The 14218-nt window shown below is 34.5% G+C and overlaps 1 protein-coding gene across 1 annotated transcript; it reads right to left on the minus strand.

The window, feature by feature from the left end:
• Positions 1-7656: 7656 nt before the first annotated feature.
• Positions 7657-8457, minus strand: LOC124928662 (ring-infected erythrocyte surface antigen-like). The gene is made up of 2 exons (XM_047468909.1): positions 8416-8457; positions 7657-8208 (listed from the first exon to the last, which is right to left on the minus strand). Exons 1-2 carry the CDS (start codon positions 8455-8457, stop codon positions 7657-7659), a joined length of 594 nt encoding a protein of 197 aa, XP_047324865.1.
• Between the last annotated feature and the right edge of the window lie 5761 nt (positions 8458-14218).

Consider the following 14218-nt stretch of genomic DNA (forward strand, 5'->3'; position numbering starts at 1 on the left):
TCTTGGTAGAGTGAAGATGGGTAATACTAGTCACTCAAGCATTGTGGGTATTGGTGATATTTGTTTGAAGACGAAGCTGGGATATCAGTTAACACTTAAAGATGTGTGACATATTCCTGATTTGCGCCTAAACTTGATATCAAGTGATGCATTGGACAAAGATGGATTCAAGCATTATCTTGGTAGTGGAGAATGGAAGCTCAATAAGGAATCAATGATTATAGCAAAAGGGAAGTCATGACACTCCTTATACCGAACACATGTGAAGATACTCAAGAATGGTTTGAATGTAGTACAAGCTGAAAGCTGTTTAAATATGTGGCATCAACGTCTCGGCCACATGAGTGAGTAAAGGTTACGAATTCTGGTGAGGAAGCTTCACATCCCCTCAACTAAAGATGATGTTCTGGATCTATGCGACTACTGTCCATTTGGTAAGCAACACAGAGTCTCTTTTAGTCAAATATCAGAAAGGAAACATAATGTGCTGGACTTGGTTTATTCTGATGTGTGTGGTCCTTTTGGGAGGAGTCATTGGGTGGCAATCGATACTTTCTAACATTTATTGATGATGCATCTAGAAAGGTGTGGGTTTCTTTCATAAGAACGAAAGACTGGGTATTTAATTATTTTCAAGAGTTCCATGTCATGGTAGAAATAGAGATAGACAATAAGTTGAAATGTCTTCGCTCTGATAACGGGGGAGAGTATATTTCCAACGAGTTTAAAGCATATTGTGTAAAATATGGAATTCGACATGAGAAAACAGTGCCTGGAACTCCACAACACAATGGTGTGGCTGAGAGAATGAATTGCACCATTGTAGAAAAGGTGAGATGTATGCTGAAGATGACAAAGTTGCCAAAACAGTTTTGGGCAGAAGTAGTTCGCACAGCTTGCTATCTCATAAACAAGTCACCCTCTGTTCCTTTAAAGTTTGAAATACCAAAAAGAGTATGATCTAAGAAGAATATTTTATACTCGCATCTATGGGTGTTTGGATGCAAAGCATATGTGCATATTTCAAAGGAGCAAAAATCTAAGTTGGATGATAAAACAATTCCATGTATTTTCCTTGGGTATGGAAATGAGGAATTTGGGTACAGATTATGGGACCCAGAAAAGAAGAGAATTGTTAAATGCAGAGATGTTGTGTTCTTCGAGGGTTAGAATGGGATAAATCCAAAAATCAATGAGAAGTCAGAGAAAGTTCATGAGTCCATAGAACTCATACCAATTCCTTCATATGTACAGTCAATAGTAACAGATGAAGATGAACATAATGAAGAAGCCACTGAGAAACCTCTAACATGAATGGTAGTAATGATGATGAGACTATTTATGATGTTTCTGAACAGGGGGAGCAACATCATTAAGAAGAGCTAGAAGAGCCCCAATTAAGAAGGTCTGAGAGAGAGCACCAACCTTCTAAAAGGTACCCTTCTTTAGAGTATATTCTATTGACATAATAAGGAGAGCCAAAATGTTTTCAGGAGGCACAAGTTCATAAAAACAAAATTAAGTGGCAGAATGCAATGAAAGATGAGATGAAGTCATTGAAAGAAATAGGCACATATGAGCTGGTGGAACTTCCTAAGGGCCGAAAGACATTGAGAAACAAATGGGTGTTCAAGATAAAGAGAGATGAAAATGGAGAAATTATGAAGTACAAAGCTCGACTTGTTGTAAAGGGTTTTGGATAGAAACAGGGCATCGACTTTGAGGAGATTTTCTCACCAGTGGTAAAGATGACTTTCATTCGTACAGTGTTAGGTCTAGTAGCTAACTTAGACCTTGAGCAACTTGATATAAAAACTGCATTTCTTCATGGTAACTTGGAAGAAGAGATCTACATGGTGCAACTAGAGGGTTTTGAAGTGAAAGAAAAGGAGAACATGGTTTGCAAATTGAAAAAGAGTCTATACGGTTTGAAACAAGCTCCGAGACAGTGGTACAAGAAATTTGACTCTTTTATGATGAGTCATGGGTACCAGAGAACCAAGGCAGATCCGTGTGTTACTTCAAAAGATTTTCTAATGGAAAGTTTCTGATCCTTTTACTTTATGTTGATGATATGTTGATTGTAGGACATTATGCTGAGAAAATAGCAATGTTGAAGAAGGAGATGTCCAATACATTTGATATGAAGGACATGGGCCAAGCACGTCAGATATTGGGAATGCAGATTACTCATGACAGAAAGGCTAAGAGACTTTGGTGTCACAAGAGAAGTATATTGAAAGGGTGCTTGAAAGATTCAACATGCAAGGAGCAAAAGAAGTAAGTTGTCCACTTCCTAGCCATTTTAAATTGAGCAAGAAGATGTGTCCATCAACAGAGAAAGAAAATGATGAAATGTCAAGTGTACCATACTCCTCAACTGTAGGGAGTTTAATGTATGCAATGGTTTACACTAGGTCAGATATAGCGCATGCAGTTGGTGTGGTAAGTAGGTTCCTCTCTAATCCAGGAAAACAACATTGGGAAGCAGTGAAGTGGATTCACTAGTAAAAAAAGACTCTATAGAGATTGGTAAACCAATCGCTATTAACCTTCAAACCAATCGCTATAGGTCTATAGTAATTGGTCATATACCAATCGTTCTCAATCGGTAGAAGTTCTCTCTTTATTACCTTAAATGGCAACAACGATTGGTAAATATCCCATCGCTATTGGCATATAGCGATTGGAGTAATAACCAATCGCGGCTTACAATGGCAATTGAGTTAATGTCAATCGATGTTTATTAATGCAACCAATCGCTACATATTTTTTTATTAAAAAAAAACTCCTTTCATCAACGCCTTATTTCAACCCAATCTTTACTTTATAAAGTATTTGCATTCAATATAGAATATTGCTGTGAAAAGAAAAGGAAACTTGAATTAGAGGAAATAGAAGAAGGATGGTCAGAAGCAATTAGAGGATATAATAACTTGACCATTTCCCAGATTTATTAATCTTGACCATCATCATCCTTCCCTTGTGCTTTTCCTCAGTTTCCTGGATGGCTTGGAATGATACCAAATGTTCCTGGATTGCATGAAAGCCTCAGCACTAGTATGAAGACGGGCATCAAGAAGGTCGTCTTCAATCACCTCAGCACAATCCACAAAAACCGATACATATTTATAGAGTTCTGATGAATCCATTTCATTTCCGTGACCCAAAATCCTAGCAACAACACTCTAAAGAGAGGCTCTTGATTCACTATCGTTGGATGAGATGGGAAATATATCAAACAAACCCTAACAAAGACATGTCTAGATGCGACCAAATTGTCATCACTTGCGGTAAAAAGAAGAAAAATTAGTAGCAAAAGAAAATAGCTTACCATGGGATATTTCTGAAACTAAATGAGCTGAATCAGTTAGAATATTTGCAAATAAGACTGCAGCTGTAACACAAGAGCTAGCAAGCTGCAGAGAAAGATTCACCATTTTAGGGACCTATATTCTACCACGAGTTAATTAAACTGTTGAGATGGGAAAGAAAGTGTAGTAGATATCCATAATCTCAAAGGGATAGACCGATCTCATGTAAGGCATAAACATCTTTAAATATAACTAACTATAAAGGGCATATATTGAACTTCTATGCATGATTTTACCTCAAATTTGTTGGGCAGTTTGATCAGATTAATTAGTTGTTGAAAGAATTCTTTATTAGAAAAAACTTCTTCTATATAGTCATCCATGGCATAAAGTGCTTCAATTACTTGAAGAATCAAATCTAGAACAATGTACCTGGATTCACACATTAAATGGATGGAATAGACTGATAAATAGTTATGAAATATAACATCTATCAAATTGTATGTTATCTATGTACACAATACAAATATAGAAGAATGACCAAGACGCCAATAAAATCTATGTGGCTTAAAACTACGAAGGAAAAGTATATCATTGTATAAATAAGTATAATCTATTATGAGAATAATATATCAAAAGTATATCTTTCTCTCCATTTTGAAAATTCCACAAAGATAATTTTTCATATTGAATGTAACTCAAAGGAAGAATGAAGATTCATGAAATATATGCACCAGTCAAGCTACATCTACAACCTAACAAATGGCAACAAGGGTTATATCACATTCACTCTACTTCTAAGCATGCAAATGCCATTTACAAAAAGGAAATATATTGTCTGAAATTTACTCCAGAAGAAATAAGGGATTTCTTTTTCTTTCTAATTTTCTGGAGTACATATAGGGGAGAATTAAAGTTTCTTTGTACATTGCTAAAAAAATCATTAATCTTCCTTGTTGAAATAGTGGCACATTAACATCTAAAAGGGGGCCTTAAATTGGAGGGGGCATCATAGATCTACTCAACCACACTGATCTCCTTTGCAAAGAGGTTCTTGCAAGTTCATAAAATATGGCAACAATATAGACCAGAAGCAAGCAAAATGACTTTAATAAATCAATGTTCCTTTTGATTTATATCAAAAAAACAAATCACAGGGAAAATTGATTAGAAATACCTGTCTGGTGCTCTTTCTCTTGTCAGTCTATCCATCTCAAATGTCAAAAGCGACAGAAGAAGACTTGGAAATCCTAACTTTATCATATTTGGAAGTAAAATAATAATTCCTGGACTTATTTTATGCAAAAACTGAGAGAAGAAATTTGATTAGTTGATGATCTCGTCTTCATATCCGATAGACACCCAAGCATCGCCAATGTCTTATGTGTTGTTTTTCCAAAAGCAGACCACAGTGCGTGCACATATCACATAAAGATGAATATTATGGCCAAATTCAAAACTGATAAATGTCATATTGAGTTTGATTTGGCTTTTCGTGCGTACACTATCCCCCACTTTAATCGGTTTTTTTGACAAGATTAGGGTTAAGATCAAAGATTGCTGCCTATTTGGAAGATATTGGGTTCTAAGATAGAGTAGAGCATTTTTCCCCGGTAAGCGATACAATCAACTCATAAGTAATTATGCTGAGAGTTTTAATAGTCAGAGCAGGGAAGCCAGAAAGTATCCCATTTCAGCAATGGCTGAGTATTTAAGATTCACAATACAGCATTGGTTTAATGATAGACAAGAAAAAGCGTCCAACCACCAAGAACTTTTATCTCCAACTTATAAAAAGTTATTACGTGAGGGTTTTGAGAAGGCCAAATTTTATACCATATCATCGCTTAACCGATTCGAGTTATATGTGCATGACAATGAGTCTCATTTTAAAGTCAATTCGAAAGACAAGGACTACACTTGTAGGGTATATGAAGTCTTCGATCTTCCTTGTACGCATACATTGACTGCTGCCCGTCACCGGAATGTGGTTTCTTATGACTTATGCTCAAGGTATTATTAGACTCAAAAATTCAATCAATTTAACCAATTGTTTTATCATTCTATTTTCCTTCTCATAGGTATTACACAACTGTATCTTGGTTGAATGTATATGCGGAGACATGTTATCATGTTGGTGATGAAAAGAATTGGGATGTTCCAGAAATTATCAAACAATGTGTGTGCCTAAAACCACATATAAAGGTTAAGAAAGAGCGTCCACAAACTAAGCGTAGGACATCCCAAGGTGAGGTCTGTAAGGTCTCAAGACGATGTAGCTCATGTGGTTGTCTAGGACATAATAGGGCAACATGCAAAGCAGTGATGCTTGCACCATCTACTGTAAGAGAAAGAGCATCATCATCTCAACCACATGTGTCATCATCTCAGCAGCATGAGCCATCATCTCAGCAGCATGAGCCATCATCTCAGTTGTACGAGTCATCATCTCAGTTGTACGAGCCTTTATCTTAGAAGAGCATTAATGAACTTGTTGTAGAATGAACTTGAACTTGTCGTGGAATGAACTTGAACTTGTTGTATAATGAACTTGTATTATGTAGAATGAACTTGTGTTGTGTAGAATAAACTTGTTGTTGTGTAGAGTGAACTTGTTGTTGTGTAGAATGAATTTGGTTGTTGTAGAATGAACTTGTGTTGTGTAGAATGAACTTATTGTTGTTTAGAATTAACTTGTTGTTGTGTAGAATGAATTTGGTTGTTGTAGAATGAACTTGTTGTTGTGTAGAATGAATTTGGTTGTTGTGTAGAAAGAACTTGTTGTTGTGTTGAATGAATTTGGTTGTTGTAGAATGAACTTGTGTTGTGTAGAATGAATTTGGTTGTTGTAGAATGAACTTGGTGGATTATATTATTTGTTGAAGGGTTTAAACATAATTGATTATATTATTTGAACATATAATAAAATTTCAGTATTTCAATAGATTATCTTACATTCTTTCAGTAGAACATATAATACAATCATCATCTATCATTATAAGTTGGTATGTCTCTTTATTTGAATATTAAGTATATATATATATATATGCAGGTGATTTGGATATTAAGTCTATATATGCAGATGATTTGGATATTAAGTCTATATTTGGATATTAAGTCTATATATGTAGATGATTTGGATTTGATGATTTGAATATTAAGTCTATATTTGGATATTAAGTATATATATATATGCAACCGCGAGATGCAACTGTATTCGTGAGACGCAACTGCATTCGCGAGACGCAACCGCGAGACGCAACTACGTGACACAACTACACCCGCGAGACGCAATTGCATCCCCGAGACGCAAACAACTTCTTCTCTGTGAAAGCGCAGAACCATATCATTACATTAACAAAGTTTGATATCATTACATCAACCATATTACAAAAGTTTTGTATTAACATTACAACAACCATATTAACAACCATATTTCATAAGTTTAATAAATAACCTATAGTTCTACAGATGAAATAACCTCACCACCCATTTTTCTCTCCAAAGTTTCATCTCATCTGAGGTCACTTCTGCTAGACTTAGGTTTGCAGTCAAGTACTCCATATGCATTAGTACAAAGGCATCACGATCTCCACTCTTAGATGCTTTGAGGACTTGTGACTTTGGAAGTCTTATATATGGCATAACATCTAAAGAAAGCCGAGGAAATCTTACTTTTTCAGGATCACACATTGCCTTATCAAATATATACGGAAGCATTTCGCACATTGGTTGCATAAATTCATCAAGATTAACATAGCATCCAGGATCGCAGTCATATACGTCTATGCGCCACTCTTGTAGACGGACAACGCAAAGTATCAAGTGGAGGTTTTTGATGTTCAAAGGAATATATATATCATCGCATAATTTCCAACTGATCATAAAGCTTGTTTCAATTCCCCATAAGTAATCTATAAAGTTTCCAATGTTAAAAATAACAGGATCTATAAGAAAATCTTTGTAATCGTAAATGAACCTAAGGCCGAGCCAACAATCTACAATTGTGAAATTATTCTTATATGTCTTTGAATATAGCAAAAATCTTCTTCTTAGAATTAAGCAGCATGCATCGATTTCCTACACGATAGAAAAACATTCAAAATACAATCTATAATTGTGAAATTAATCTAACATTTAAGATGAATTACCTGATCTTACAGCCAGGCGAACCTTTTCAGCACTCTGCGAAATAATTCCTTATCACCTTCCGAACTAATGAGATCAATTTTATTCTTTTCGGTGTCTGGATCTTTCAGCCATGTTTCCAATTCAGTTAGTAGTTCATCGTCATATTTGAGAAGGGGATTGACGGTCATAGGATCATTTTACTTGGGTAGATTTAGATTAGGATTGGATCATTCCTCGGCTTCCTTGTCGTTCGCGAGATAAATATGATTTTAGGAGGAGTATTGAATAATTTCATATCATCGTCCTCATTTTCCTCCATTTTCTTCGCTGCCTTCTTTTCATCCATTTTCTTCACTACCTTCTTTTCCACCATTTTCTTCATTGCCTTCTTTGCCGGCTTTTTCTTCACTACCTTCTTCACCTCCTCCTCCTTTTCCTTCTCATTCTCAATCGGATCCTTATCAACATTCTCAATGTTCTCAATCGGATCCTTATCAACGTTCTCAATGTTCTCAATCGGATCCTTCTTAACGTTCTGAATGTTCTCAATCGGATCCTTCTCAATGTTCTTCATCGGATCCTTCTCAACGTTCTCAATGTTCTCCATCGGATCCTTCTCAACGTTCTCAATGTTCACCATCGGATCCTTCTCAATGTTCTCCACTTCTTCATTGTTCTCCACTTCTTCAATGTTCTTTTCCTCCTCTTCTAAAATGGCTCCAATATTCGAATCTAAATTATCATCATCCACCTTCTCCTTCTCCTACAAAATGAAAAAAATAGCTTCAAGTCATTCGCGAGACGCAACTTCATTCGCGAGACGCAACCGCATGACGCAACTGCATTCGCGAGACACAACCGCGTGACACAATTGCATTTGCGAGACGCAACCACGTGACGCAACTGCATTTGCGAGACACAACCGCGTGACGCAACCATAACATTTTTAATCTAATATTGCACAAATTACCTGGTAGGTCTTCTCACCTAGTTTGGTTGTTACTATGGTCATCTGGTTGGTCACATGGTTGGCGAACTAGTTGCTTATATTGAGAATCATCTTTTGAAACAGAATAAAGTTGTCTTGTTGATTCACTTTGATGTCTCATATGTCTCCCTTCATCTCTTCGACATCGTTTTCATCTCTTCAACATCTTTCTTCATCTCATGAATATACATCGAATAGGAGATGTCGGTGATGATGCAGGTGCTGAAGTTGCGGTTGGGGGACTAATGGGACTAGGGAGACTAGAGGGAGGTTGTATACGATGCATGTTGGCTGCTTTGTTAGGAGCTACATTATATTCAAGCTTTCTATTCCTCTTGGATGGTTGGACAATAGTAGGTTCTTCTTCTTGATCTTCATCAACATCTTCATCTAATTCCGCTTCAGCCTTTCTCTTTCTCTCCCCTTCAATAACTCCCTCAAACAAATCATCGAATGAATTGTCAATTTGTTCAAAATCTTCCCCACTATACAATCTCTTCTCTGTGGAGGACTCTTCCATTGTAGACAACATAGTGATATGAAGGGCATAATGTACCTCCTGAATGGTGTTCTTCCTTTTGGATTGATACAATAGTATCTTTGGGTGTAAAGGGCCATCAACCTTCTTCCTTATGTCGAATCTAAGGATAAAGCTTTGGATAACCTCATAGGTCCACACTTGTAGTGCTAGTGAAAACCCATAAACGTTATAAGTAAAAGTATTAGTAACTTTAGTCCCCATCTTGGACATATATGATGTAGGACTTGTGGCGTTTCATGTCCTGGTTAAGACCCTTCATGATGACTCTAAAGGACAGCTTTCCTCATGGAAATCGGAAGAAATCTTGAACCATATGTATGATTTTGACATTTATAATCTGTCTTGGGGAAAATAAAAATAGGTACTGGAAAATCAAGCATATCAGCCCCATCTTCCATGCGTCTTCCTTATCGGTGCATGTTATAAAACAAGATTCCATCTCGTTCATTCGAATTGTCATATTCCTATTGAAATATTTTATCAGTAAGGGTGGACAACCTCGGCATTCATCTTTGTATTCAGGGAATCTATCGAAGTTGAGGCCTGTAATTAGAGCATACTCTTTCATACCAAAATTCAGATCCTCCCCCATTCAAGTTGAAAATCATCCTATTCGAATTGGACTTAACCTTCTAAAGAAGCATCTGATGTAGAATTGTTTATGAGAACAACAAGTCCGGAACTCCATTAAATAGAAATTAAGAGCCCTCTCCATAAGATCCATCTTTTCAAACCTCTCAGCTATTTTTTTAGGGCTTGGACACATTTCAAAGAAAGTCTACCAGGAAAATCAAGGACGAGAGTCTCCCATCTACAAAAAGGGAAAACAAAAATAACATTGTTGGTGAAAACCTTTTACAACAAATATAAACAAACGAGAAGCAACCGTCAATCGCTAGAAACAACCGTCAATCGCGAGAAGCAACTGCAACTACGAGATGCAACCCCTAAACCCTAACATAAATCATTCGAAGGACGCAACCGCGAGAAGCAACCCTAAACCATAACATACACCATAAACCATTCACAAGACACAACCCTAAACCCTAACATAAACCATTCGCAAGACGCAATAAAGCTAAACCCTAAGACTAAAACTAACCTGATTAATGATGAAGTCGATGAATGAACGAGAAGACGAGCATGAGGAGTCGTCGAGGTAGGTGAGAGAGAGAGAGAGCGGGAAGAGTCGGAGCAATATGAAATAAATTATAACCTTCCTTCAAATAAAACCCAAAAAATTTGAAATAAATTGTGACACGTGTCAACTCCGTGACACAATCGCAACTAAGAGACGCAACCGCATGACGCAACCAGTCTGAGAGCCCATCAACACCTGCATTCAATCAATTAGGCGAATCTACGAAATAATGTCGTTCTATAAATGAAATACACACAAAACAATCATCTATAAACGAAATAAACACAAAAAACATTGATCTATAAACGAAAATAGTGGTAATTTTATCTTTCGCCGTTGAGGCTTCGCAGTTCGTCGTTGGAAGTTCTTCGTTGTTCTTCGTCGTTGGTAGTTATTCGGAAGATTGTTCTGTGTTCTTCAACGTTGGGTTCTTCACCGATGAAAAGAAGAGAAAGTCTTCTCCGCCATTAGGGTTTGGATCGGAAAAGACCGAGAAGAGAGAGAAAATGAAGCAACAAATGAAAAAAAAATGAATTTTATAAGGTTTCGGTTGCGAGACGCAATTGGAGTTGCGTCTCGCGAAAGTGTAAAATTGTCCAAAATAAAAAATGTCACCAACACATTTTATTTTAAGCGCTGGTCAAAAAGTCAAATAGAATGATCTTTATGGCCATTTCGTCAAATTTCTCCAATAGTGTTGTGTCGTGATTTGTGCGGTGCAGTAAAATGCACTATCAACTTAACTTATTTACTTAACTTATTTGGTTAATCTATTGGTTTTATTAAATTTAAATATAAATATATATTTTTAAATTAATTGAAAAAAATGAAATATTTTTTTTATATTTTATAAATAAATGTTTCTTAAAATTAAAAATCAAAAATAAATTTAAAATTAAAAAAAGTCTAAAAAATATTTAAAATTTTCCCTTTTTTTTCCACATTTTATGCGTCAAACTATTTTTTTAAAATTTTAAAGTATATTTTAAATTTTTATTTTTCCAAAAAATATAAGTAAAAATAATTCTAAATTTTTATAAATTAATAAGATACACTAGTAAAAAACAGTGTAATAACAACAGGAAATACTGTCGATATTGCTCAATATACTGTCGCTAAAGGTTAATAGCCACAGTAATGATGCATGTCGCCAACCGACGCTATTGCTTTCGTAGCTAAAATATAGCCACGGGAATAAATACCGTAGGTATTGGTTGGCTACAGTCATAAATTACTGTGGCTAAAGAAGTAGCTACATGATTTAATTATTGTCGCTAAAGGATAATTACATTAATTAAAAATAATTACAAATTTATTTTATATTTTACTAAATTTAACATGAATAACAAAATTTCAAATATCTCAATTTTTTATTATTATTAGTAAAACTAAATCATTCATATTACTAAATCAAACATACATAATATTTCTATCTCAATTTTATAAAGTAAAAATAAAATACATCAAATATAAGTTTGAACTGGTACTCCATTTATTTCTAAAAAATCTCAATCCATAGTCATTAAATTAGTTGGCTTCCCAAACACTTGCCAAAAACCAGCCAAATATCAAGCAATGAATGAGAAGATACCATCATCACCCTATCATCGAAGAATACTATAATTTATATATATAATAATAATCATGTTCAATCATCAAAATGACAATTAAGTCAAATTAAATTCAATCTAATTTTGAGTTCACACAGATTATATACCAAGACTGGAAGGGCTTCTGTTCACACCGATTATATATACCAAGACTGGATAGGACTTTTAGACATACAAGCTGGGAAAAGATCACCCTGGTCACTACTTTCTATAGTAATTAATAATATGAAAAATAATAAAAGACTCACCTCAAAATACCCTGAGCAGACAGGGCATTCGTGTGGCTTTCCTTAGCCAAAACCAAACAACATCATACTCATTTTCTGTTTACAGAAAAAATGCTACCACTTTCAGCAAAAATGCTATCATTTTCAGCAATTAACGTGAACATAGTCTAAAGATGCTAACTACTTGAATTCAATGTGCACTAACCTTTGTACCAAAAGAACCAACAAGATAATCAATATCCAGTACTTTACGTCCCTAAAATCAACAAAAATTTGAATTACTCTAAATCATAACTTTAGGAACTGCATTACAACGATAAAATATTAATAGACAAGCAAAAACAATTACTTGAAGTTCAAGGGAAATTCCAAGTATATGCAGAAACTACAGAAAGATCAAGTAATATTACATGTCTAATTAACTTTACGAACTTTTCCCGAACAATTCTCATATCACTAATATTACATAAAATGTAATATGGAACTGGAATCCCACTTTAATTCTTCAAAAGTGTAACAAATAGCAAGTAATATGCCAAAGCTCATCTTGCATTCTTCATAAAGACTATTCTCCGCCTCCTCCACAACCATATGAAGTAAAAAAAATAGTGATTTGACATATTCTAACATGGGATTTGCAGTGACTGTTTAGCTCATTCTCATTAAGTAATTCTAGATGTGATTAAGCATATACAAAAAATTGTTAACATGACTGAAATCCAAGCTAGCTCAATGATATATTTCCTAAATATCAGTCTCAGTGCATATCTTATCATCATACATCATATTTAATGGAAGTTTCAAAAATTAATACACAACAAGTATCTTATACTTTGGCTTCGAAACAATTTAATCAATTTTTCATACTTCACCTACCAATCCACGCCAGTCAACCAACCAACCCATAATTAGCAAAAATCAAAATCTCAACAACAAAATTAGTAATATGGTGCTGGAACTATACCCTACAAGTTAGCTTCAATATCAATTAGTTAAAATAATGTAAGAATTGTGCTCAAAATGATATAATATCTGCATTATTCATAAAACATTATAAATACAATAATCATTACCTTTTGGAGGATTATACATAGTCCGGATCAACTTAGAGTTTATTTGATGTAGTTATTTTTTCCTGAAATAATCCAATTTCGAAATGTCATATCGGATATACTAAAATTGGACCAAAGAAATAGAAGTCATTACAAAAATCTGATTTTTGTTTTTTAACAGTTTGGAGGTAATCAACAATTAACAATATTGGATCGACTCCATTCATTGTCTTCATTGACTGTCGTTATTCTCCAAACAAAGTTATGATAAAATTATTATAATTGATAGTATCCATAACTATTAATTTATAATTACTCAACTTTTGTTTCTAGACACCGAAGAAAACTGTAACCATCATCTCAAACCTCTGACCCATAAACAGTTTCCTCCAATGAGAATTGAGAATTGAAAACTTGCATACAGAGTCTCTTATTTTTTACTACCTAAAGAATAACAAACATAATGAGTAAACATACAAATACTAAAAGTTGACCCATATGAAGCACATTGTTGGAATTTTGTCAAACAAAAAATATATTTGTTTAAGATTCTGGATCAACAAGAGTAAGTTTTACTAACTTAAACAATCGCAATAAAAATTCAAAAACTATAGTAATGTAGTTAATGTGATCTAATATGTCCAAATGGACTAGGTAAATCAGAAGTATGATAAACATATAACATCGAAGATAAGAAGTAAATATTTTCAATTATAAGACAGGTAATAATATAAACAAGTTGTAAGAAAGTTAAAAGGAGTATGTGTATGATGATGTATACCTGATCGGAGAGGCCTAGTATAATAGTGACTTAGGGATCTGTTAGTGTTGATTAATATTAATTATGAAATTGAATATATTTCTTAACATAAGAGAACACTCACAAGTGCCTTAAGTTATAAAACTGATACCAACCGTTAAAAATAAAGCCATAGAAGTTGTATTATTTAAACAAAGCTTACAATATGAAATTCTCATCTTCTTCCTAGACTAAGCCATGTCCGATTGAAGCGAGCTTGAGGCTTCAACCTCCATTTTAACATTCATGGATGCATCAGTCGCTTAAGCTTCCATGATAGAGCTTCATTGGCTTCAACAATCAGCCTCTACTATCTCATTTTAGGATCCATCAACAACAACAACTAAATGTCAAACAAATGACTATTAGTTCTATCTATCTTTTGTTTTATATGCATAAATAAATAAACATGTTG

The sequence above is a fragment of the Impatiens glandulifera genome, chromosome 1 (genome assembly GCF_907164915.1).
Source record: "Impatiens glandulifera chromosome 1, dImpGla2.1, whole genome shotgun sequence".
In the NCBI taxonomy this organism is placed as follows: Eukaryota; Viridiplantae; Streptophyta; class Magnoliopsida; order Ericales; family Balsaminaceae; genus Impatiens; species Impatiens glandulifera.

Coding starts and splice junctions, on each gene's coding strand:
- LOC124928662 (XM_047468909.1), bottom strand. CDS start 8,457: ATGACCATAGTAACAACCAAACTAGGTGAGAAGACCTACCAG. Junction 8,209..8,415: donor TAGGTGAGAAGACCTACCAG/GTAATTTGTGCA, acceptor TTCATTTTGTAG/GAGAAGGAGAAGGTGGATGA.